Consider the following 26443-nt stretch of genomic DNA (forward strand, 5'->3'; position numbering starts at 1 on the left):
AAAGGCTAAACTTATCAACTCTGGAGCTATAAGATCACAGTATGGGAACTGGGGGCCCACCATGTTTAAAAAGAGCGGAGGCCCACTGTCTTAGAAACCACAAACATGGCCTTTGTCCTTCTGCATAGTTACTCGAATCGTTAAACTTCCAGTTGTCAGAAACAGAACATTCTGCACTATTATACAACGAGAAAAAGATCCACTTCTGTAGAACACTATTTGCGGCAGGTTTCCCAGACATTGATTTTGTTTCCTGAGGATCACACAGATCTTTTCTCTCTTACTTCCCTCTCTGACTCAGTGTTTTGTTCCAGACCCCAGCACCGCTGCTAACCAAGGCCCCACCTGCCAGGGTGACCAGTAGGCTGATGGCAGAGCCACACCCCTACTTCTCCTTCTCCAGGTCCAATTCTCCCAGTCTCATGCTCAACTCTGTAGCCTGTGGTCTCACTTTCCTCTCTCACCCCCTTCCCAACAGATCACAAACATCTCCTCCAACCTTTCTTCCTCCAACTCATCCCATTGTCCTGGCTTCCAACACCAGCAGGCGTAACCTGGGAACACACCAGTAAGCAGGACAAGGGACCAGGTCGACAGAAAACTTCCTACCAGACAGCACAGAGCCACCACACTGGCCTAAAGTTCAGGGAGGATCAGAAACCAATGAGCAATACATTCGCCGAACAGAGCCAAAACCAGACAAAATCACCCAGACCTGTAATAATCCCAATCCCAGATGCCTAGATATCAGTCTAAAAACACTATCAGTAAGAGCCAGGACAAGGTCTTCACTACAGTCCAGCAACCATGACTCAGCAGGCACTCACTATTTCAACACACCTGAAGCAGAAGAAAAAGAGCTTAATAAAGCATGTATGAAGATCAAAGAGGCACTTCAAAAGAAATGAAAGAAATCTGATAAGATTTCTTGTCGGTACCCAGGTTTTTTCCCCTTTGCTCGAGGTGCTATGGGGGGGGGGGCATTTTTCCTCTGACTTCCTGGTCTCTCTGCTCGCTGCACCAGCCTGAGGGTATAGTTTAGAGAGAACTCGCCCTCTCTTGTTATGGTAATTCCACCTGCAAGCAAGGTTCCCGCTGCAGCCGCTCTCTGACCTTGGGCGCAGCGGCCTGACTTCTTCTTTCCCTGTTCCGGATGGGAGGGGGCTGTTGTCCTTCTGCCCCATAGTATATATGCCCGACTTGTGCTTAATAAAGTGGCCATTTACTCCTTTGGTGAATGAGCCTGGTCTCTCTGTGTGTCTGTTCAACCCTTAGGATATTTATCCATTCTCGTGGACTTGACCGTGGGCCTGAATCAGGTGTGGAAATTCACAGAAAAGTGCAGGCAACAGTTTCTGATAAAGAAGCTGATAAGGTGAGGGATTAACATATTGGTGGAATGGGAGGAGCCACACTGTTCCAGAAGAGGAGCAGAAGAGTCATGGAATCCCTAGCTCCCTCTGTGATGTCCAGGGACACCCAGCCCTGGAGAAGCTGTGCAGGGATTACTATCAATGGTTAATGGACACCCAACAAGAGGAGCGAGCAGGTGAACTGCAGGAGAGTCAAGGGGATGGGCTGGCTACCTCAAGGCTGGGCTCCCTGCCAAAGCTGCGCAGCTGGTGCTGACCCGCAAGGAGCTGCTGGCCAACACGGAGCTGGTAGAACACAATGAAAGACTCCCGTGGGCGTCTTCCTTCAGGAGAGACCCTGTGCCCAAAGATCAGTCGAAAACACGCAGCCGGATGCAAATTGAAAGAGGTTTATTGGATAGGATACGCAGGTACCTGGGGCTACAAGTCTCTGGAAGACTTGTGCGCCTGCAGGTTGGGGATGAGGGGTTCTTATAGGAGAGTAAAAGCGCGGGTAAAGAAGCAAAAAAGCTTTTATTTCATTGGTCAATTTAAATAAGGCTAAGCTGAGTGGCACATTCCTGACCTTTTACCTAAATACCAAGGAGGGGGTTGTCCAGACCCACCTGGATACCAAGGAGGGGGTTGTGCTACCTGTTTTTCTTATCTCTTCCTGCCTTCCTAGCTTGGCTGGCGACTAGATGTCTGATTGCACAGCCCCTGACTCGTGAGAGGCCCGCTCTGTACGTGACTCAGGCCTCGCAATCCTCTCTTCCTTGTTTCTATGGCTAGTCCATAAATTCCTGTCTTGCAGCCAGATAAGGCTGTCCTTGCCCTAACTTCAAGTATCTTTGTTCAGCATTCCGGAGGTTCTGAATTAGGCCTGTTATTTGTTCAGCACTCTGGAGGCCCTGACTCCGGAGGCCTTTAATGAAGCTTGCTATCTGAAAACCTTTGCAGAGCGTTATAACTGTAGTTAAAACGAGTTGGGGTCCTTCAACATCACCATGGCCCTCATCAAGGGGGAGCTCTACAAAAGGGTATGTGGGCTGCCTCTTCCCAGTCATTATCCACCCAAGGAGACCTGGGGGTCCATAACTCTCCCTGACTGCCAGCATTTCTTCTTTGGGGAGCTGATTCCTGACTCTGTGTTCAGAGTTTCATTGTAGTCATGTGTTGGCAGGCCAGTGATCTCTTTGAGAAGATTTGAAACCCACAGCGGGCCCTTGAGTGCTACTGTAAAGGCAATGCATTCATGAAAGGTACTAGGTGCTCATCAGCTGTCTTTACCACTGTACACTCCTGCCCACCCAGTATCCCAGCATCTCCTTGGGGACATCTCTTCAGGCTGACTGGCTTTCTTTCCTCTGCATTCCTCCACTTGTCACCCATCCGTCCGTACTTCATCTCCCTGTTCTGTTTTCCTGGGTCCCATCCCTGGGATTCTGAGCCAAGTGCCTCTTCTGTCCATGGTAGTGGTTGAGCTGGCACAACTGGCTTTCCCGTGAAGGTTGTGAAGCTGGAGGAGGCCTGGGGGGACTACCTGGTGCAGCAGAAGCAGCTGGATGCAGCCATCAATCACTACATTGAAGCCAGGTATGGCAGCACAGGGCACAGGGATCTGGGCATGACATGAGAAACTGTAGGCGAAGGAGGACGGCACAGTCTAAAGGAAAAGATCTCAGAATGTAGGTTAGAATGTGCTTGGGGTCTCTATTCTTTCATCCTCCTCTCTTCTCATACATATTAATGTCTTCCCTGACTATGCCAGGTGCTCCATTAAAGCAATTAAGGCTGCTCTGGGTGCCTGTCAGTGGAAGAAGGCAATTTATATATTAGATCTCCAGGACTGAAACATTGCGTCTAAATACTATCCTCGTGTGGCCCAGCACTATGCGTCTCTGCAGGAGTATGAGGTGAGAAGTCCCATTTCTGCAGCTCTGAAGCAGTGCAGTGCAGGGCAGTAAGGACGTCCCCTAGAACAAGATATGGGGCAGCTCACCAAGCTCTTCCTGCTGGAGCGCAGCCATCACGTCCCTGCCATCATCCCAGCATGGCACAAATATGATCTCTAGCTCCCTTTCCTGTGCCAGCTCAAATGATTCTTCATGACTGACTTTAGCATAGCTAGTGTAGATCGCTCTATGTGGCAGAAATGTGAGGCCCTTTAAGTTCCACCTGAATAGGTGGCTCAGCAGTTGAGAACACTTGTGTGCAACTGGGAGAACCCACGTGGTCTCACACATGCCTGTAGCCCCAGAGCTGTGGGGGTGAAGCCCTACTGGGGCTTGCTGGCCACCAGCCTAGCTAAAAGACACATGCTCCAGCTTTGGAGACCAACCTGCCTCAAAGAAACAAAGCAGAAGGCAATAGAATTAACACTCTGTGCTCTTCCTCCTGTGTTTATGTGTGTGCCTAACACATGTGCATACACCACACATATGTGCACCCCCCACACACACACACCCTGCTTTGATCTAGTGTTTCTCCTAGAGACACATTTTCTTGTACTCATCTTTCCTGCAGTATCACTACAAAGTGGTGGGCCAGGCTCTCGACCACCCCTGTTGACATCTTTGCAATTTCAGATTGCTGAGGAGCTCTACACCAAAGGAGACCGGACCAAAGATGCTATAGACATGTACACCCAGGCTGGCTGCTGGGAGCAAGCCCACAAGGTAATGAATGAGCAGTGTCCATGAAGAAAGAACTCTGCGTTAGTGGCCACCATGTTGCCTCACTCCTTGATCTCCGATACCCCTCCTTTACTAGTTCCCTGAAAGCTAAGAAAGTACTAAAATACAGCCTTGACAGTTTGGATCCTGTCCCTTAGCCCGCACTTCAGCTTGTGGACCAGGGAGCCAAGCATTCTGAACTACCATTCCAAAGCCCCTGATCCCTTGATAGCGCTGTCATCTCCCCTACACTGCAGACCTCAGTAGAGTGAGCAGAGGTCTGGTAATGCAGTGTGTGCTACATATCTGTCTCTCAGGCCTCGGCAGAGTGGAGCTCTTCATGGGCTCCTGATGGGCATGACATTGCCTGGACTGAGAGTGGCAGTAACTAAATGCCAGTGATTGTTGGGCGGACTCAGAGTTTCCATATGGCCTGGCACCTGAACCTTTGGGTTCCATGTTCACAGCTGGCAATGAAATGCATTCGGCCAGAGGATGTGTCAGTGCTGTGCATCACCCAGGCCCAGGAAATGGAGAAGCAGGGCAAGTACCGAGAGGCTGAACGGTGAGTGTGGAGAAGGGATGGGGCTGAGGCATAAGTGTGGAGAAGGGATGGGGCTGAGGACTTGTGGCCTCCTCCCAGAAGCAGTGGCAGCAGGGATCTAGCTGTAGGAAGCTCCAGGTGCATCCCCTGTCCTCAGGCTGTATGTGACAGTGGAGGAGCCTGACCTTGCCATCACCATGTTCAAAAAGCACAAGTTGTATGATGATATGATCCGCCTGGTACAGAAGCACCACTCAGATCTACTCAGTGACACACACCTTCACCTGGGCAAGGTGAGCCTTTTTACCCCTGCCCATGCCTCCCAGCCAGTATCCATCACCCCTTCCATCATGATGCACTACCCCACAGGAGCTGGACCAGCCAGTATCCGTCACCCCTTCCATCATGATGCACTACCCCACAGGAGCTGGACCAGCCAGTATCTGTCACCCCTTCCATCATGATGCACTACCCCACAGGAGCTGGACCAGCCAGTATCCGTCACCCCTTACATCATGATGCACTGTCACGACCGCCTCACCAGCAAGGAAGACGCAACACCGGACTCTTCTGTGGTTTATTCAGGACCCTTGATTAATCTTCTGACCTCTCACCCCCAGCAAAGCCAGCCCACAGCTTAAATAACCTCTGGGTAGCCAACCCCAGCAAGCCACGTGGGAAATGCAGATAGGTCCAGAAATGCAGAAGCAAGCCAGATCCTTAGCCTTAGCCATATAAGGAGTTGTTCACGACCGAGAGCACTCACCGTGGGGAAGGTGGAAGGCAGAAACCATCGCCATCTTTAAGGCACGGCATCACACAGCTCTCTACAATGCACTACCCCACAGGAGCTGGAGGCAGAAGGCCGACTGCAGGAAGCTGAGTATCACTACCTTGAAGCCCAGGAATGGAAGGCAACTGTGAACATGTACCGGTCCAGTGGGCTCTGGGAGGAGGCCTACCGGGTGAGGAGTTCATGCATCCTTCTTTCCTGGTCTTACATGACAAATTTTAACTAAAGTCACAAAGACCTGAGTATTTCTGTCTGAAGTACAGCCATACCTGTCTATATAGTATTTACTTATAATTTTAATGGTTTATGGCTTTCCTGAAGCCATCCTCTGTCCCTAAATACTGTGAGCCTATGTTAAGAGACCTGGAAGCTGGTCCTCTTCAGTGTTGATCTGGAGCAGGATCCTGATCCTCATCACAGCTGGGGCAGGAGGCCAGAGGCGACAGGGGGCAACTGTGCAGTGGGCAATGCTCTAACAACTTTACTTTACAGGTGGCCAATCTCATGGAGGAGCCAATGCCCACAAACACATGGCCTATCTGTGGGAGGAGAGTCTGGGAGGAGAGGCTGCAGTTAGACTGCTTAACAAGCTGGGACTTCTAGAGGCTGCCATTGACCGTGCTGCTGACAACTGGTGGGTCTCAGTGCAGTCTCCTCTCCTTCAGCTCCATCCCACTCAGAGCAGCCCACACATAAGGAAAACTGACATGCAAACTGAAAAGTAATTTCAAAAGCTGAAGCAGAAGTAAAAACATGTGAGCTAGGCATGGTGGTGCCAGTGTATAATCCTGCTACTTCCAGGTGGAGGCAGAAGGATCAGAGGTTCAAGGCCAGCTTTAGCTACATAGTCTGAGGCCATCCTAGACTGTATGATACCATGCTTCAACAAAACAAACTAAAGAGTGAAAAATTGGCCAGGCATTATAATAATGCATAATTTTGGGGTTTTTTTGTCGTTGTTGTTGGTGGGGTTTTTTGTTTGTTTGTTTGTTTGTTTGGAGACAGGGTTTCTCTGTGTAACAGTCCTAACTATCCTGGAACTCACTTTGGCTGGCCTTGAACTCAGAGATCCACCTGCCTCTGCCTCTTGAGTGCTGGGACTAAAGGCATGTGCCATCACTGTCTGGCACAAGTAGATCTCTATGAGTTCAAGGCTGGCATGGTCTACACAGTGAGTGAATCTCAGGCCAGGCAGCCAAGGTTACATAGTGAAACCCTGTATCAAAAGAGAGAGAGAGAGAAGGAAAGAAAGAGAACATAGCAAAGAGAGATCTTTGGAAGGGAGCTGCTTTATCAGTGGTTCTAGAGAGACAGGTGGGGCAGGAACAGCACAAAAAGTTAGAACCTAAGTTAGGGCTTAGGGAGGCCATGGGGTGGGGGAGGGTTGGGGCAAGTGGGCAAAGCTTGAAGATTTCAGGAGTCCTTGTGAACCCCAACCCTTGAGCTCCAGGCGTTTGCACATCTAGTCCCATCCACCCAACAAGTGATCATATGACTGCAAAGAGAGTTCAATTATTACCCCTTTATTGGTTTTAAATTACAGACTCATTCTCACTCCCCTTCCAGATAGCTCTTCCAGAAGAGCTACGCCTTGTCCTGCCAGAAGGTCTGGAAGGGGGTCTCTCAGAGAGAGTACCATGACTCTGTTCTGAAGAACTGGTCCATGTCCTCCGGATGGGACTGAGATGGCTCCTTTTTGAGGGGCTGCGGCATCTCTGAAAAGGGGGACTGTGTGGATTCCTGCCATAGAGACCAAGCCGACCCTTGGGGGAGGGATTATGTCCCCATCTCTCTGGAGAGCCACTACTAGTACTCTCTGAGGAACTGCGAGGCCTTCTCCCAGAAGGGCTGGGTTGGCTCCTCCCTGAGGAACTGTGACCTCTCCTGTTAGAGAGCCTGAGCCGGCTCCTGTCAGAGATACTCTGAGGGGTTCTTCTAGAGGGACTGCGACATCTCCTCTCGGAGAGGTTTCTAAGGGTTCTGTCAGAGGGACTTCTAGGCTTTCTCTGAGGACTGTGGCATCTCTGATGAGGTCTCTGAGACAGACTGCGATAGTTCCTTTCAGAAGGCTTATTATGATTATGTAAGGTCCAGTCCCTGAAGAAGCCATGTTGTTCTTGGTTGTATTTGAAGTGACTCTGCAAGGAGTCAGGCACGCGTGTCTCTTGGGCCTGAAATTTGGCTTCTACTTTGGAATAGTTCTTAGACTCTGGACTGGAGAATTCATAGTTTTTCTTTGCTCTGCTGTTGACTTTTCGAACTCTACTCAAAGGCTGTAGGATTGAAGTAGATTGGATAGCAACATTCCTCTTAGAAACCATGTTCTTTACCAATTCCAAAGGTCTGGGTTGGAGAGAGCTCACTTGTTTTGGTTGTTGAGCTTGGTCACGTGTTTCCTGCAATCTGTCTTCTTGCTTAGGGGTGAAACCCGTGAACCTTTGCTTGATAACGGGTGTACTGGCCCATTTGCCATCTCCTGTTAAACAATCATCCTTGTCTTTTCCTTTGGGGTACAAGTTTTTGCTTGACCACAAATTGTCTAGACTAGACCTGTCCTCAGGCTTCTGTCTATTAATAGCAATAATTCTGTGTGCTCTTTGGAATGCCTGCTTTAGGCCCTGAAAAAGCAGCTGGATGAACTTGGGCTGGATGGATTTCTTAGGTTGTCTCTTTGAAGAAACAGTGCTGGTTTGAGCGGTTTCGCTACTCTTGCTCGATGGATCTGTCAGTTTTCCAGAAGGACTCTCTTCTGTGGTTCTACTGTTTTTGTAGAGCTTTGTGTTTTGCGTTTTAAGTTCCTTGGTGATTCTATTCATTGGATATTTTAAGTCTGAGGTCTTTCTGAGTCTTGACTTCGCCCATTTTTCATCCCGGTTACTTTCAAAGCCACTCTCTGACGCGGAGAGAACCTCACAGGATTCACGATGCCCAGAGTCTTTGGCTTCTGTCTTCCCTGCCACACCATGGCTGCCCCATTGCTTTTGCCTCCTGTGAACTGGTACAGAAGCCGGAGACTGGGGAGATCTGGACTGGAAATCTCTTGTAGAAGTTGGACTCTTGGAAGCTTTCCTTTGTGATGGTGAGGAAGGGTTCTTCCATGTGTCCGTTCTGTTTCTCCCACGATACTTTGAGACTTGAGGTCTTTTTCTAATGTGCAACCTAAACACAGGATGCAACCGAATCTCACCATGGCCTTCAGAGTTTCTTATAAGGTGAATCTGTGGGTAGACGAGAAGGTAAGCCTCAGAAGCAGACTGTAACTTATGACAGCACTCAAATCCTGAACATCGACCACACTGCAAGCAGATGGGGTATTTCAGGACAAGACCTGACCCTGGGGGTGGAGGGACATTGTGGGGTATTTGACTCCGTAAGAGTTTTGCCGCTATCTTTAGCTGTAGATCTTTTAGTAGATGGAGCTGGTCTGAGAGATCGGTCTTGGTCTGCGAAAAATTACTTGCCGTGAAGGATTGGTGAGACTCAAAAGTTCCTGTCTGTGAATCGCTCTGGGAGATTTTACTCGGCTCCCTGGAAACAGAATCTTCCCTATCGTAAAGTATCCCAAGAGGAGACTCTGGCTTTCCTAAGACGGGAAACTGGGCCCCTGTACATGAGACAGGCACGTGCTGAGTGACTTCCTGGAATACATCACCAAGTTTTGAGTTTGTTTTTAGTCCCAATCTGGTACCAGAGTACTGCTGTATTATGGAGGATGTGGATCCGCGTGTCCACATCTTTAAGGGCATTCTTTTCTTGTGACCATGACATAGAATATGTCTCTGAATATAGTTTTTGACAACTGAAGTCTGTGAAATCGTCCTTGGACCCCTCTCTAGTAGGCTCTGGGAAAATTCCATCAGTTCAGCTGGAACCCCAAATAAATTCTGAATAGATCGGCAGATATCCATAGTGGCTCCTTCTGTTAAAAACGGTTGATAAGAAAGCTTCCTTTCCATAGTGGTTCCCAGAACATTCCCCAGCATTAGCATATTGGAGAGATATTTCCTGGGTAGTCGCTGCCTACAGACATGACTTTCCCAGATGTTCAGTTGTCTGCCCAGGAAAGAACGGATAGAGTTTCTTCGAGATCCTAATCCTGCCCGAAACTCCGAGGGTAGTAATCTCAGTAGATACGGAGAATAGCTCTGCAGTGAATTCCCAAATTCTTCCATTTGCTTCTTTTCGGTTGATTCCTTAGTTAAGACATCCATTTCCCAGATCTCAGGATATAGGGATCCCACAGAGTTCCCTGTTTTATCAGAGGGAAGGACCAAGGGAAGAGCTGATGACTGTATAATAGTGTCTGTGTAGGATTCTGGAGACTGCAAAATGCCAGCATTAAAGTTCTTCATATTCAAGGCTCTTGGCACTTCTGGCATTCCAGAACCCTGAAGGGGCCCTAACTCGGTTGTTTTGACAGAGCTTGAAGTAAATGGGATTGGAGGGCTGCTTATGAACCTAGAGAAGTAATTCTCTGCTTGTAACTTTTCTGATGTTTTCATTTCCGAATCTCTATTCTGGCACACCCGTCCTTGGTTCAAATTCATTTCCAGTACTTTAGGAGATTCTCTTTTGATTCCTACAGATTTTCCAGCCTGAAGCCTTTGCTTGTGAGTTAATACTGGAGGTTCCTCAAGTGGAGATGTTTGCTGTAAGATTAATTCTGTAAAATTCTCTTGAATATTTGCCCTTCGAGTTTGTTCTATAGGTTTTATCTTGTCTTGAAGATGTGGTCTTGAGAGTAAATTCAAAGAATCCTTTACTTTAATTTTTGATCTTGTGGCAACTCCTATTGGTTCTACAGCCTGGGGACTTGGTCCTGGTGCCAGTTCTTCAGATTTCACAATCAGAAGCAGTGGCTTGGGACGCAGTATAGTTTTTATCACTTGAAAGCCTGATAATTCTATCGTTTCTAAAATCTGATGTGTTGGCTCTGCGATTAATTTCTTAGATTGCACATTTTGTAGCCAAAGTCTTGGAGCAAACTCTGAAACTATCACATCACACAGTTTGGGAGTCAAATCAACATATTTTGACCCTTGAGAGGTCGGCTCCGGTATCATCACTGACTCTATAACTTGAAGTGGTGGTCCAGGAATCACTGTCACAGATTCAGAAACTTGAGGAACTTGAAACTGTGTCTTTGCAGATTCTGTCACTTGATCGAGTGGCTTTGGGCTGATCCTTAGAAAGTTTATCATTTGATTAAGTGATTCTATTGGAGTTACACTTGCTTTTCCAATGTTTGCATTCTGGGGCTTTGTTAGACTCCTTACTACCTCTTCTGTCTGACATTCCTCAAACGCCAGCTTGACAGAGGCTGTATTTCCCACAACTTGATTGGTTGGCTGGGCAGCCAACTCTGAGAATTCTTCTCTTTGCAGCCATAGCTTAGATTTGGGAATCTGAGGTCCTGGTGTTATCCCTGGAGCAGAATCTGGAACATGGTAGAATGGCCTTGGTGGCGGTACTACAGATTGTTCCCTTGGGATTCTTTTCTCAGAGCTCAGCACCACAGGTCCAAAGCCTTGAGGATATGGCCTTGGAGATTTTTCTGCGCATTCAGTCTCTCTATTTACTGGCATTGAAGTCACTCTAAGAAATTCTTTTCCTTGCTTCCTTGCCTTACAAGTTAGCACCGTCATTTCTGTGACATGATTCTTGAGGTCGGGGGTCATTCTCCTAGATCCTGTGGCTGGTTGGGTCTGTAACTGCTTGAAATCTTTCGATTGAGTCCACGAACGAGAAAGAAACTCCAGAGTTTCTAGGCTCTGGTAGTTTTTTTGTGAGGTCAGTTCTGAGAAGTTTGAATCTTGATCACTTAGTGTTGGAGTCAGATCAACAAATTCTGGTACTTGAAGCCCTAGCGGCTGAGGCATCCCTGATGATTCTGTGACTTTATCCGTTGGCTTGGGGACTTGGTACCTTATCTTTGTGTTCATCTCTGCATAGTCCACCAGGTGGTGTGCTGGTCTACACGTCGCCTTAGAGGGTTCTGTGATTTGATCATTTGTTTGGGGAATTTGGTTCCCAAATGTCCCATTTTGAAGGAATGGACTTGGTGATAAGCCCACGGAGTTTCGACTTTGTGGCAGGGACACTGATGATAATTTCACAAGTTTTACACTTTGTCCCCTTGGCTCTGATGCTTTCATACATTGCGGCTGCGATTCTGGAATTAAATTTGAAAATTTGACACTTGTCAGGGCTGGTCCTGCCAAGGACTTCCTGGTGGACTCTGGTGTTACTACCGTGGGCGTCTCATCTAAAGCAATCTGTTGGCGATTCATACTTTGCTGTTGGGATCCTAGCCTCAGCTGCGTGGGTTTTGTATCTTGAAGACACGGCTCTGGAGCAAAGAAAGACTGAGCATATTGAGACCTGTGGCACGGAGCAAACTCTGAAGAGTTCCCACTCTGAGACTGTGACCCTGGCGTCACATGCATAGCTCTAACTGTTTGAAAACAAGGTCCTGGTGAAAATTCCTCACTTCTCAAGTCCTGCAGACCACAGCCAGGTGTCAGATTTACAGAGTTCGTACAAAGCAATGGCTGTTTGTTCAACTCTGGAAACATTCTATCTTCAGGCAGTGGTGTTGGTAAAACTTTCACAGAGTCCACACCAGTTGACTGAGGCTTCAGAGTCAACATAGGTTGTGCAGTTTGCTGCCGTGACCCAAATTGCTTCTTCGAAAGTGGGATATCTTGAAACTTTGCCCCTACCATTGAGTTAGATGGCTTCACACCTTGAAAAGGGGGTCCAGGGTTCAACAGAACAGATCTTGTACACTGAGATTCTGATTCAAGGGACTTCATGTTTTGTAACTGTGGCCCTGAACCAAGCTTCACTAAATTTGTGGGTTGTAATTTTAATCCTGGATTCAATTCAGAAAAATTCACACATTGTTCCTGTGGCCCAGGGTTGTATTCTACAGGTGCTATACCTGCAATATTTGACCCTGGAGTTAATTCAAGCTTTAAATCTTGCAAGTGCTGTCCTGGGTTAACTGTTACAGGCATCTCTCTTTGAATTCCTGTCCCTGGGTTCAACTCAGAAAACTTCATACCTGGAAGTTTAGGAGCTTCTAAATGTGGCCCAGGGTTGTATCCCATAGAATCTGCAGACTGTGATTCTTGTCTTCGAGTACATGCAGAAAAATTCACATTTTGCAAATGTGTTTGGACACTGAACCAAACAGGATTTACACACATAATTTGTGGTGCTGGAAATGTTGTACCAGAATGCGTACCTTGAAGAAGTGATCCAAGATTATTACTGTTAGAATGTTCACACTGAGGGTTTTGCCCTGGAGTGCATGCAGAAGAATTCACACCTTGCAAATGTGCTTTAGGATTGCACTCAGTGGAATTCATACATGGAGGACTTGGCTCCGGGTTGCATGCGGAAGAATTCACACACGGAGGACTTGGTCCTGGGGTGCATACAGAAGAATTCACACACGGAGGACTTGGTCCTGGGGTGCATATGGAAGAATTCACACACGGAGGACTTGGTCCTGGGGTGCATACGGAAGAATTCACACATGAAGGACTTGGTCCTGGGGTGCATACGGAAGAATTCACACATGAAGGACTTGGTCCTGGGGTGCATATGGAAGAATTCACACACAGAGGACTTGGTCCTGGGGTGCATATGGAAGAATTCACACACGAAGGACTTGACACTGAAGTGCATGCAGAAGAATTTACGTCTTGCAAATTTGGTTCATGATTGTACCCAGTAGAATCCACACATTGCAATTTTGGTCCTAAAATACACACAGAATTCATTCCATTAAAATGTGGCCCAAGGTTGCACTCAGAATTTATATATCGAGGGTCTGGCTCTGGAATGCATGCAGAGAAATTTGTGTTTTGCAAATATGGCCCAGGTTTATATTCACTGGAATTTGTATACTGAGAATTTGCATTGGGAGTACATGTAGAATTCACATCTTCCAAATGTGATACAAGGCAGAATTCCTTAGATGTTATGCCTTGAAGGTCTAGATCAGGGTGCAACTTAGACGATTGTACATTTTGTGCTCTTGTCTTGGATGTCATGATATTTTTACAGTGAATCTGTGGCCCTGGACTCAAGTCACAGAATGTCCTACCTTGCAATCGAGACTCATGTTTGAATTTCAGAGATGACTCATCTGGCAGCTTGGACTCTGTGCACACCTCAGGAACTTTTATCTCTTGCAACTGTTGCTCTGAAGTGAATTCCGTAGACTTCAGGTCTTGAAGCTTTGTACATACTTCTGATGACTTGATATGTTGCAAATGTGGCTCATGACTGAAGACTACCGGTTTTATACTTTGAAGCTGTTGCTTTTGATTTAATTTGTGAAATTTCCCATCTTGCTTCAGGTTTCCGGCACTGAGTTCAGAAGGTACCACACTATAGATTGTTGAGTCCGAGTCCTGCTCAGCAAATCCCACAACCTGCAATTCTGCACCATGATTGATCCCCATATCCTTCACTACTTGGACATTTGTAGGCTCGGGTTGCACGCCTTTCAACTTTGATCCAGTCTTGACTGCCTCAGGTTCCATACCTTGAAGATATAATTCTGGGGCTAACATGGACCGTTTCCTGTCCTGGAACTGAGGGGTTTTCAGCTGCAAAATCTTCCTGTCAAGTGCCTTGCAGAAAGTCCGCCTAGGAGATTTTACATCCTGCCACAGCGACTGGGCCTCAAAGCCCATGGGTTTCTCTCCTCGAAGCATGTCCTCTGGAAATACTTCAAAAGTCTTCATACCCTGCAAGTATGGGCGAGAACTGACCTCTGTAGGTCCTTCATCTTCATGCTTTATCCCCAGAACTGACTGAGAAGATTTCTCATCTGGTAACTGAGGGCCCGAGTTGAACTCCACAGAGTCCCCACTTGGAGACTTTGACTCCACAGTCAAAGATTCCATACCTTGGAGCTTTTTCCCATGAGCCAACTCAGACAGCTTTTTATTTTGTGGCTGTGGTCCTGAATTAAGGTTCATTGCTTTTACACCTTGGGATTTTATATGTGTTGCCAGCTCAGAAGATTTTATACTTGCAACATGATGTTCCATTGAGTTTACACCTTGAAGTTTCATACCCAAGATCTGCTCAGGATATTTCAAATCTTGTAAAGGGGGCGCTAAGTCCAGCTCTATTGATTTTGTGCCCAAAAACATCTTCTTTGGGGTGAAATCAGGTTCCTTACCTTGTAACTTTGAAGTAGGTTTGCTTTCTACCAATCGCACACCATGAACCCTCTTCTCTGTAAGGACTTCAGATGGCATACCTTGTAATTGTGGTCCAGGAGTAAAGCCCATAGCTTTGACATCTTGGACTTTTATACCCATGATTGTCCTTGAAGATTTCAGATCTTGTAACTGTGGGCCTGATTCACAGTCTTCCATCTCCATTTCTTGGGACTTTGTCCTCAGAACTGAATTGAATTTTGTACCTTGCCACTGTGACCCATGTTTACAGTCTAGCTGGACACTTTGATTGGCAAATGGCTTACCTTGACTTGACGTGATACATTTTATATTTTGGGACTCTGTTTCAGGTGTCAAGTCAGAACATTCTGCACTTTGCCACTGGGGCCCAGAGTTGATCTCAGATTGAGACTGTGTTCCTGGGGGTGACCCTAAGAGTTTCACTTCTTGTGGTTGCATTCCAGGGTTCAATCCAGGAGAGCCTGTGCCTCCTAAGTGAAACCTGGGTTTGGATGGGAATTTTATATTGTTAATCTTTGACCTTAAGTGTGGGTCACATCCTTTCATACTTCTAAACTGGAGCTCCGATTTAAAATCAATAGTTTTGAACCTGTGAGACTGTTGTTCCGGGGTTGACCCTGAAGGTTGTTTACTTTGTAACTTCGGCCCTGTAGTAGTTAACTCACTAGAAGTCTTCGCGTTTCTTAGTTGTGCCAAAGGGTTTAACTCTTTAGCCGTGACATCTTCAGATTGTAACATCTTATGCTTCAGATTCAGCATAGATTTCTTAGCTTTATAGTCAGACACTGGGATCCACTGAACAGATTTCGTATTTTCAAGCTGTAATCCACGGTGTAATGCCACACTTTTTACACCCTCAGCCTGTGGCTCTGATCCGTGGTGTAATGCCACACTTTTCACACACTCAGACTGTGGCTCTGAGTTTTCCCCTTCTTGTAACTCTGGTTCTGGGAATGCCTCGGGGGTTTTTATGTGCTGTACTTTTGGCTCAATGTTAAAATCCACAGATTTATTCCCTGGAAGTTTTGGCCCTACAGTCGTTTCAGGTGGTTTCACACCTCCCAACTGTATGGATGGTTTCTGTTCTGTAGATTTGACGCCTTGAGATTGTGACCCACGATTTAACCCTAAACACTTCACACCACGGAACTCAGGTCCTGGTATCCACTGAATGGATCTAACACTTCCAACTGATGGATCTTGGTTTTGAGGCTGTGGTTCTGAAGTGAATGTGACATTTTCTCCTTTCTGTAACTCTGGTTCTGGGGACAATTCAGGTGCCTTCATATGGTGTACTTGTGATTCAAGGTTAAAACCCACAGATTTTTCTCCTTGAAGTTTTGGCCTTACAGTCGTCTCTGATGACTTCACACCTCCCAACTGTATGGACGGTTTCCGTCCTGTTGGTTTGACACCTTGAGATTGTAACCCATGATTTAATCCTAAAAACTTTACACTGTGGAACTCAGGTCCTGGTATCCACTGGACGGATCTTACACTTCCAGCTGGTGGATCTTTGTTTTGATCCACAGTTTTGATTCCTTGAGGTTGTGGCTCTGATGTTAAGTCAAAAGTTTTTATTTTCTGAAGCCCTAGTGCTAACGGAGAGGTTTTTACTTGCTGTGACTGTGGCTCAAGATGAAACCCTACAGATTTTTCTTCTTGAATTATTTTAGACCTGACAGTCAATTCAGAGGGCCTCACACCCCTCCATTGTGTAGATGGCTTCAATTTTGTAGGGCTGGCACTTTGAGATTGCAACCTAAAGTCTGGCCCTACCCATTTCTCACTTTGAAACTCAGATATTGGTATCCACTGGACGGATTTTGTACTTCCAATCTGTGGCTCTGTGAGCACCATGGTTTTCACATCTTGAAATGGTGGCTCTAACGTTGGCTCCGAGACTTTCTCCTGGTGCCCCTGTGGCCCTGAAGTCACCTGGCACGGTTTCATACTTGGCACCTGTGATTCATCTTGGACCTCTTCAGGTTTTACACTGTGAACAACTGGTTCAGGAGTCAATTCAAATGATGGTGTATCTTTAAATTGTACTTTAAATTTGATCTCTTTGGGTTTTTTATTTGCAGGTTTGGCTTCTTGACCTGACATCATGGACAACACATCTTCTGACTGAAAATGTTTGTTCAGCTGGTCTAAAATCCCACCTTTCTGCTCGGGTGATCTTACAGTTATCTGGTCATCCTGTCCAGGCTTGGGAGTTAAATCTGTGGGTGCCATTCCTCGATACGGTTGTGTTGAGACTAAATTCACAAATGTTTCTCCTGGGATTCCTTGTGTTTTGGCTATATTCACAGGTTTTAGACTTTGTGGCTTCAAATATGAGATAATCACATGTTTCCTATCCTGCATTTGTGACTGTGAAGTCAGTTCCTTGGGTTTTATACCTTGTAGTTGAGGCCCTTGCAACACCTCCATAAACTCATCTTGAAACCGTACCCCTGGTACAAAAGTCACAGGACTCTCTTCTTGCTTCTTGGCTTCAAGTTTCAAACCCATGGCCTTTACATCTTGAACATGTGTGTCACGGGCCAGTCCCACAGTCTTCAAATCTTGAATTGTTAAACCTGGAATCAACTTCACAGTTTTTGTACCATCTGACTGGGAACTACGTGGGGAGACCACTGTAGATTTTATCTTCTCTAGACATTGTCCTAGAATTAAGACCGCAGATTTCCTATTCTCTAACTGTGATCTTGAAGGTAGTAACTCAGATTTTAAACCTTTCAAGTTGGGGCCAAGGGGCAGCTCCTCAGGTTCTTTATCTCCTGCTTTTATCCCTGGAGTTAATGGTATAGATTTGACTTTTCCCAGCTCTGACTTTGACCTTAACTCCATAGATTTCACATCTCCCAAATAAGGCCCTGGCATTAACTCTTCTTGCTTTGAGGTTGTGACCTTCTCCGCAGGTTTTATATGTCCCAAATGCTGTCCAGGGATCGATTCAGAAGATTCTATACCTTGTGCCTGTGGTCTTCCAACCAACTCAGAATGATGTACACTTGCTAGGTGTATCCCAGGAGTCGATCTCATTGATTCTGCCATTGGCATCTGTGGCTCAGATGGTAGCTTATAAGACATCTCACCTTCAAAGCTTGGTACTTGACTCCTTGTGACGTATCTTCTATCTCCAAACAGTGTCTCCTGTATTATTAACTCTGGCTTCATCCCTTGCCTCTCTGGCTGTGTGGTAAACTCAAACATTTTTACACACTCCAACTGTGGCCCCAAGTGTAACTCTGAAGTCGTCACACCTTCAGATTGAGTTCCTGGTGTTCCATCAAAAAAATTGACAATTTGCAGGCACGGCCCCGAGTTAGAACTCGCCTGCTTTGTATCGTGGAGCCCTGGAGTCATCTTTGCTACTTTTTGATTATGTATCCCCAACTCTGGAGTCATAGACCGCATATCATGAAACAATGGTCCTAGAGTTTCCTCCCCAAATTTGACCCTTTGAAGTCTTAGCCTAGAAGCCAACTCAGAAAATTTGGTATCTTGTTGCCGCAGTTCCGAATTTACCTCCTCAGATATCCCACTTGGATATTGTAGTTCAGAGGCTGGTATTGTGTGTTTCCTGCTACGAAACTCTGATACTTCCACAGGTAGAACAAGCTTCCTATCTTCAACCTGTGGCTCTTGGCTTAATGGCAAAAATGATTCTGGTGTAAGTCCCGGAGACTTCCTATCTTGAAACTGAATACCTGGTGTGACCTGTGTACATTTGAAACCTTGGTGCTTGGGCTCAGGGATCAGATCAGAGAATTTCACACCTTGCAAGCATGGTCCTACATTTACTTCCATAGACTTCACAAGTTGCAGTTTTGGTTCTGGAAGATTTGGCCCTGGGATAAAATCTGACGATCTGATTTCTGGTACTGGGGAACGTGATAGTGCCTCATCAGATTTCACACCATAATGTGGGGGACCTGAGATGAAATTTCCTGGTTTTCCCCCTTGAAGAAGCAGCCCTTGATATAACGTTGGACATCTGACACTTTGCAATTGTGGCCCCGGAATCAATCCAGGTTTGATGCTTCGCTGCTGTGGGCCTAGATTTAAATCCACAGATTTCACTTTTGAGGGCAGTGTCTCCTCAATCAGTTCCTTTGGTGATGGACTTTGTGGCCCTGACTCTAGCTTTGTCTTTTCAGGACCTACCTCTTCTATAGATGCTTGTTGTATTACATTTAAAGATTTCTCATTTTGCAACTGTGATTCTGTATCTATTTTTCCTGGCTTTACTTCCTGGAGCTGGGGCCCTGGGATCACATCTTTAATGTGTGGTTTGGGTCCTGTAGTTAGTGCCATAGGCTCTACAGCTAGTACAGGAGGTTCACCGATTACTTCTGCAGATTTCAAGTGTTGTGCCAAGAACTCTGGTTTCTCACCTCGCACTCCTGGTTCTAGACCCAACTTCAGAGATCCCATTTCTGAATATAGTTCTGTCATGGTGCCCTGAGTATCATCAACTTTAGGCAATGTCAACTTGATAGTCTCTCTGTCTTTGTATTTTGGTCTCAGAGTTATTTCTGATAAGTTAGTAATTTCTGAACACGATTCTGGAGTTCCATGAAGAAACTTCACATCTGGGGGCTGTGGTTCTGGGGCCATCACCACTGATTCCAGAGCATCTTTAATTGTGTTTTGTGATTCTGGTAGCTGTGGAGGTACACCTCTAGATTCTGCTGCTCCTATTGGGACGGTAGAAGTCAGAACATCTGGCTGCGCTGGCAGTGGGGTCAGATTTTGAGTTTGGATCAAAGCCCTAGGTTCTGTAACATGTGGCTGTCCTGGTGGAATTATCTGCATGGAATCCATAGTTTGCTGTGCCACTGGAGTTGCTTTTGTATAATCAATGGCTTTAGGAAGTTCACTCGAGCTAATTTTCAATATATTTTCATGCGATGGACCGGGAGTAATCCCAATGTGTTTTGTGGCTTGATTCTGTGACCCCAAGGTCAAGTTCGGTGTTCCCATGACTTTATGCTGAGGCTGGGGAATCACTTTCACAGTTCCCAGAACTGATTGCTGTAGCCCTAGACTCCTATCTCCTGGTTGTATGGCTTGGTGGCCATGCAATGTATCCACCTTCGCCGATTCCACGACTTGGTATTGTGGCTTTGGGGCTATTTCTGCTGGTTCTATGACATGTGGGTGTAATTCATTCACCATCCCCATGGAATCCATGATGTGAAGCAAGGTCACAGGAGTTACCTTCATATTATCTGTGACTTGACTCAGTCTTGAGGCCATACTCTTTGATTCCGTAGCTGGATGCGGAAGACTTTTTACTATTTTTGGTTCAATTACTTGATCTGATGGCCCAGGAGTTACACTCGCTGTTTCTGCTTGATTTGGTGGCTGCGGGGGAAACCCCATGTCGTCTCTCACCTGCGCGTGTGATTCTGGGATCATTCCCATCAAGCCCATAACCTGAAGCAATGCCTCTGGAGTGACCTTTACACTGTCCTTGGCTGAGCATGGTACCTGGGCTGTCAGTTCCACTTCAGTTACTTGTGCCCTTTGTGGCTGAATCCTTTCTTCTGGAAGACCTAGGACCCTCTGATCTATATTCAGCTCTAACGCATGCTTTGGATCCTTTTTCAGTACAGTGTTTTCTTCCTGAACTATGTTAATGGGAGATGGAGTGCCCATTGATATAACTAAAGGGTTGTATCTAAGAACCTGGCGGTCATCCTCAGCCTGTAACTGTTTGTTTGAGGTAAGCGGCTGTGCCACTTCTGTCCTGCTTAATTCAGAATTCACCCCAATGTTTACATGGACATGAAACGATGGAACATCTGGAGATCGGTTGGTATTTTGCTCAGCACTCTGAGGGATGAGTTTAGGTAACTGAGTTTTGGGGAGCCCTTGTTCAGGGACTCCTTGTACATCCATCAAATGATTAAATATTTCCCAGGATTTCTTCACGGGCAGAGGCACCACTTGTGCCCGCAAAGTAGAAACCTTCTGACATATGTGTCCTTCCAGTTCTCCTCTGACTAAAGGAGAGAGCTGAAAAGTAGGCATGGATGAGCCCTGGCTACTGGAAGTGGATATGGACGATTCCTTTTGGGAGAAAGCAGGTAAACGACGTCTCCGGAATTTCCACGTTGGAAGAAAGGATGTGTTCGAGCTGTCGCTGGATAATACAGACATACTGGAGTCAGAAGAACTGCTTCTCATCATATGGTGGCAAGAAGGTGGGATAGCCTCCCGACCCACAATGTCAGAGACGGAGGAGGAAGAAAAATTTGGGAACTCTTGTGAAGTCCTTTCGATAAGTGTTGACCTGACAAAAAGAAATGTTTTCATTTTCTTTGGAATCAGTAGGCACAAAATCAGTAAGAAGAGAGAGAGTGGTTGTTTCAATTCCAAAACACTTTTGGTCTAAGGGAGAGATGAAAGGAGGGGTTGCATTCACAAACATCAGTTGTTTGTGTAAAGAATCCTTCCACCAAGAGCAAAATGTGTGAGTCAGTCAGTAAAGTACATGCTATTCAAAGAGAGAAGCTGAGTTCCATCCCCAGGACCCACATGAAAATAAAGGGACATAGTGCCCCAGTGCTGGGGAAGCAGAGAAAAGTGGGTCCCCTGGGGCTCACTGAACAGCCAAGGCTAATTAGCGAGTCTGAGTGAGAGGCATTATCTCAAAAATCCAGGTGGATGGCTCCGTAGGAATGACACCCAAGTTTTGCAGACACACACATACACACACACACACACACACATATGTACTACACTGTGGGGCCTAGAGAGATGTCTCAGCAGTTAAGAGTAGTGTTTACTCTTCTAGAGGACCCAAGTTTGCTTACCAACACCCACATAGTAGTCTACAAACATTTGTAACTCCAATGCCAGGGGATCCAATGCCCTCTTCTGGCCTCTGTGGGCATCAGGCATGCATGTGGTGCACAAACACACATGCAAGTAAAATACCCATATAAAACATGGAATAAATAAAGCTCAAAATATTGTTCTTCATTGCTCAAACTCACTTTTCTTTTACCTCCCTCCTTTTACTCCCTCTCTCTCCCCTACCGAGAAACTCTGTCTCCTGACCTTGCATTTTCCAGATGTTGGATGATCCGTTGAAGACTCCTGTCTATTGACCAGAATACATAGTCCTGGTTCCAGCCCATAGGAAGTCCTGAAACACTGAACACAAAAGGGGATGTCAGTGGAACTGAAGTGATATTAATAAAGTACCAGTAAGCCAGCCAATAAGAATAGGAAGTTAATTTAGGAAGGAGGCAATTGCTATCACAGTAAACGAAGTAAAAGTCCCAGGATTTTACATATAACATTTATGGTTAAGATGGTGTCGCAGCTAGGATTTCCACTGTTGTGCTGAAACACGGTGACCATAAACGTAGGGGGACAGGGTTTGCTTCAGCTTACAGTTCTCAGGTTACACTCCATTGCTGAGGGAAGTCATGGTAGGATCTCAGGGCAAGATGGATCCAGGAGGCAGCAGCTAATGCAAAGGCCATGGAGGAAACCTGCTTACTGCCTTGCTTTCATGGCTTGCTCATCCTGCCTTCTTGTACCACTTGAAACCACCAGTCCATGGGTGGCATCACCCACAGTGAGCGGACCTTCCCATATCAATCATCAATTAAGAAAATGTAGCTGGGCATGGTGGCACACACCTGTAATCCCAGCACTTTGGAGGCAGAGGCAGGTAGATCTCTGAGTTCAAGGCCAGTCTGGTCTACAGAGTGAGTTCTAGGACAGTCAGGGCTACACAGAGAAACCCTGTCTCGAAAAACCAAAACAAAATAAAATTAAATTAAAAATTTAAAAAAAAAAAAACGCAGCACAGGCTTGTCGACAGGGCAATCTAGACAGGGCAATCTCTTCCAAAATGATGCCAGTTTGTACCATGTTGACATGAAACTAGCCATCATGGTATTTGTCATAGGACTGTCTGAAGACAGACTCTGCTTACCATGTTAGATTAGTTTCAACAATTTTCGTCATTCTCGCTTTTTCCCTCTGTGAAACTGTAACAGGAGTAAAGAGACCATGAGCACAGTGACTACTGACATCATCTAACAATTAGGGGAGCAAAGATGAAGTCACATCATGAAACTGATGAGTGGTACAGCCCAGCCATCAAACTTTGCTTTGTAGGCAAACTATACTGTCTTCATCATGTACTAGAAGTGACCCCAGAACGCAGCAGTGGGGGACATGGAGATCCCGATACATCTTTTCCTCTAAAGATGTCTACCCCACATCCACATCCGTGGTAGAGAAATAAAGCTGATGGACCGCTCTCACCAAACTCTTGGTAGTTCAACTTTGCCCATTCTCCTTTCCCATATTTTGGGCTTCCCATGAAAATATATGGGACAGAGAAACATGAGGAAAGCAAACAGTGGAGAAATTATGGAGCTGTTTGCATGATTTTGGAAGTGAAGATGTCAGAAAGATGGGGGTACTCTTCAGGACACCCTCTTTTTCAACTTTCTTCCACCCGCTGTTAAAGACTAGAGTCTGAAAGCATGGCCCACAGATCAGTCACCAGCCTTGAGCTGATCAGCAAGGGAGAGAATCATTCTGACCTGCGAGTTTCTGGATTTGTTTTACGTGTCGCTTGGAAATCTAGAGAAACACACAAAAAGAAAGTCAGGTTTATGCTCTAGATTGGGGGTTTTATGGAAAACATCTCACCTTATCTATGGGATATTGACACATTTTATATCAGGTATCAACACGGTTGTCATCTGTAACCATATTATTAGTTACCTTCTCATCTAATTATGTGTGAATAATTTATTAAATATACTAAGGGACCAGCAAGATGGCCCTGTAGGCACAGGTGTTTGACACCAAGCCTAATGATCTGAGTTCCATCTCTGGAGCCCACAGCGTAAAAGAAGAAAAGCAATTTTCACAAGTCGTCTTCACCTCCACATGCATGCCATGGGCGTTTGTACATGGATGTACACACATACAAATTAGTCCTAGATTATTGTGTGTAGTACTGAGACTCTAGAGATAAATATGAGTCCTGTACTCTAGAGACTTGCATTCATAAGGAAAATAGCCAACTAAACAGGTAAGATGCCATATGGGAGCCAGCAAAATGACTCAGTGGCTAAAGATACCTGTGGCCAAGCCTTGACAACCTATGTTCAATCCCTATGACCGGTATGGTATATGTAAAGAACTGACTCTTTCAGGTTGTCCTCTACTTCCACACTCCCCTGGCCCCATGCCCTATGCATACATGCACACACACACACACACATACACACACACACACACACACACACACACACACAAATATAATTTTCATTTTGTTTTGTTTTTGTTTTTCGAGACAGGGTTTCTCTGAGCAACCTGGCTGTCCTGGAACTCGCTTTGTCGATCAAGCTGATCTGGAACTCACAAGGGTCTAACTTTGGCCTACTGAGTGCTTACAAATGTAATTTTTAAAACATGGGGTACCTCACTCAGGATAGTGTTTTATAATTCCATCAATTTGTATGCAAAATTCAAGATGTCATTATTTTTTACTGCGGAATAGTACTCTAATGTGCAAATATGCCATATTTTCTTTATCCATTCTTCAGATGTGGGCCATCTAGGTTGCTTCCAGATTCTGGCTATTACAAATAATGCTGCTATGAACATAGTTGAACAAATGCCCTTGAAGTATGATTGAGCATCTTTTTGAGGTAACCCAGACCCAAAAAGATGAATATGGTATGTACTCACTCATAAGCAAATACTAGCTATAAACAAAGGACATTGAGCCTATAATTCATGATCCTAGAGAAGCTAAGTAATAAAGTGAACTCTAACAAAAACATATATAGATCTACCTGGAAAGTCAAAATAGACAAGATCGCCTGACAAAATTGGGAGCACAGGGTGGGGGGAGAAGGAAGGGTAGAAGGGTAGAGGTGAGAAGAACTTGAGGGAATGGGACAGTTGAGGTGAAGGAAGGACAGAGATGTGAGCAAGGAAAGAGATAGCTTGATTGAGGGAGCCATTGTGGGGTTAGCAAGAAACATGGCTCTAAATATAGAAATTTACAAGGATGACCCCAGCTAAGACCCTAAGCAGTGGAGGAGAGGGAGCACCAATCTTAATTTGCCCTGTAATCAGACTGATGAATGTCTGAAATATCACCATAGAACCTTCATCCAGCAACTGATGGAAACAGAGGCAGAGACCCACATCGGAGCACTGGACTGAGCTCTCAAGGTCCAGTTAAAGAGTGGGAGGAATGAGAATATGAGCAAAGAGATCAAGACCATGATGGATACACCCACTGAAACAGTCTACCTGAGCTAATGGGAGCTCACCAACTCCAGTTGGACTGGGAAAGAACAAGCATAGGATCAAACTAGTCCCTCTGAATGTGGATGACAGTTGTATGACTGGGGCAGACTGTGGGGTCACTGGCAGAAGCACCAGGATTTATCCCTACTGCATGTAATGGCTTTTTGGGAACCTACTCTCTTTGGATGGATATCTTGCTCAACCCAGTTATAGTAGGGAGGGTCATGGACCTTTCCCAAAGCAATGTGTCTTACCCTCTCTGAGGATGGATGGGGTAGGTGGGAGGGTGTGTGGTTGGAGTGAGAGGAAGAGAGGGAGTGGGAATTTGGATTGGTGTGTGTAATGAAGGGAGATAGTTTGTTTTCTTTTTTAAAATATATAAATATAGATGGGGGAATGGGATAAATGTCATAGAAATATATCAGCTGAGCTGTGGTGGTCCACACCTTTAATTCCAGCACTCAGCAGGCAGAGGCAGGTGGATCTCTATGAGTTCAAGGCCAGCCTGGTCTACAGAGTGAGCTCCAGGATAGCCAGGGCTACACAGAGAACCCTGTGAAGAAGAAGAAGAAGAAGAAGAAGAAGAAGAAGAAGAAGAAGAAACAAAAAAGAAAAAAGAAGGAAAGGAGAGAAAGAAAGAAAAGAAGAAAAAAGAAAGAAAGAAAGAGAGAAAGAAAGAAAGAAAGAAAGAAAGAAAGAAAGAAAGAAAGAGAAAGGAGAACTATATCAGCGAACACAGAAGACCATAATTAATTTCTTAAGAAAGAATGGAAGAATTGCCATTTATGGTAGAGATCAAAGAGTCAGTGACTTTTTAGGCGAGAAACTCGGTTTTATGGACATTTTACTAGATATGCAGATTCTTATTCTTTGTCTTCTATTGGTTACATGGATCCTGTTCTTACCCAGCATTCAAAAGTCAGTGCTGCTTGCCCATACAAATCCCAACTTCCCCCGTCTTCTTTAGAACATGAACCTAAGGCTCCTCGACCTATGCTTCTTGGATTGCTACTTATAGGACTCAAATAAGTTCTTTTAATTTTACAGGTTCGGGCTGAATTGATTATCATGTGTCAAAGAGTGAGAAATCCTGCACAGGGAACAAAACAAAATAAAAACCCAAGGAGCAACAGTGAAACCTCAGAGGCCACCCTGAAGTCCTAAGTCACACCAGTGTCAGACTCTAAAAAAATCTGGTTTAGCAAAAAAGTCGGGATAAAGAATGTCCTGTATAAAGTAACTAAGACCTTATTTAAAAACGAAACAAAACAAAACAAAACCAAAGATTCTCAAAGTGTCACATGCTCAGAGGAAACAAGGTAAGAAGTTGTCGATACTCCTAAAATTGGTCATGTCAGACACGACATTAGAGCCAAAGAGAGCATTCATTCCTGCCTGCTGGAGATAAATACAGTGCCATAGACTTTCTACCTGTGCCATGAGAGAGGCATCCTTCTACATCAGCAGTTCTCAACCTGTGTGCCATGACCCCTTTCGCAGGGGTCACCTAAGACCACTCAAAAACACAGCTATTT

The 26443-nt window shown here is 45.6% G+C and overlaps 1 protein-coding gene across 1 annotated transcript; it reads right to left on the reverse strand.

The window, feature by feature from the left end:
- Positions 1-6871: 6871 nt before the first annotated feature.
- Positions 6872-21050, reverse strand: LOC148121946 (uncharacterized). The gene has a single exon (XM_087907490.1). The coding sequence runs from the start codon at positions 20922-20924 to the stop codon at positions 6897-6899; it is 14028 nt and encodes a 4675-aa protein (XP_087763616.1). The 5' UTR covers positions 20925-21050; the 3' UTR covers positions 6872-6896.
- Between the last annotated feature and the right edge of the window lie 5393 nt (positions 21051-26443).

The sequence above is a fragment of the Myodes glareolus genome, chromosome 6 (assembly GCF_982192425.1).
Source record: "Myodes glareolus chromosome 6, mMyoGla1.1, whole genome shotgun sequence".
Taxonomy (NCBI): Eukaryota; Metazoa; Chordata; class Mammalia; order Rodentia; family Cricetidae; genus Myodes; species Myodes glareolus.

What these genes read in the sequence shown, in the direction of transcription:
- LOC148121946 (XM_087907490.1), bottom strand. Translation starts at nt 20,924, where the DNA reads ATGAAAACATTTCTTTTTGTCAGGTCAACACTTATCGAAAGGACTTCA.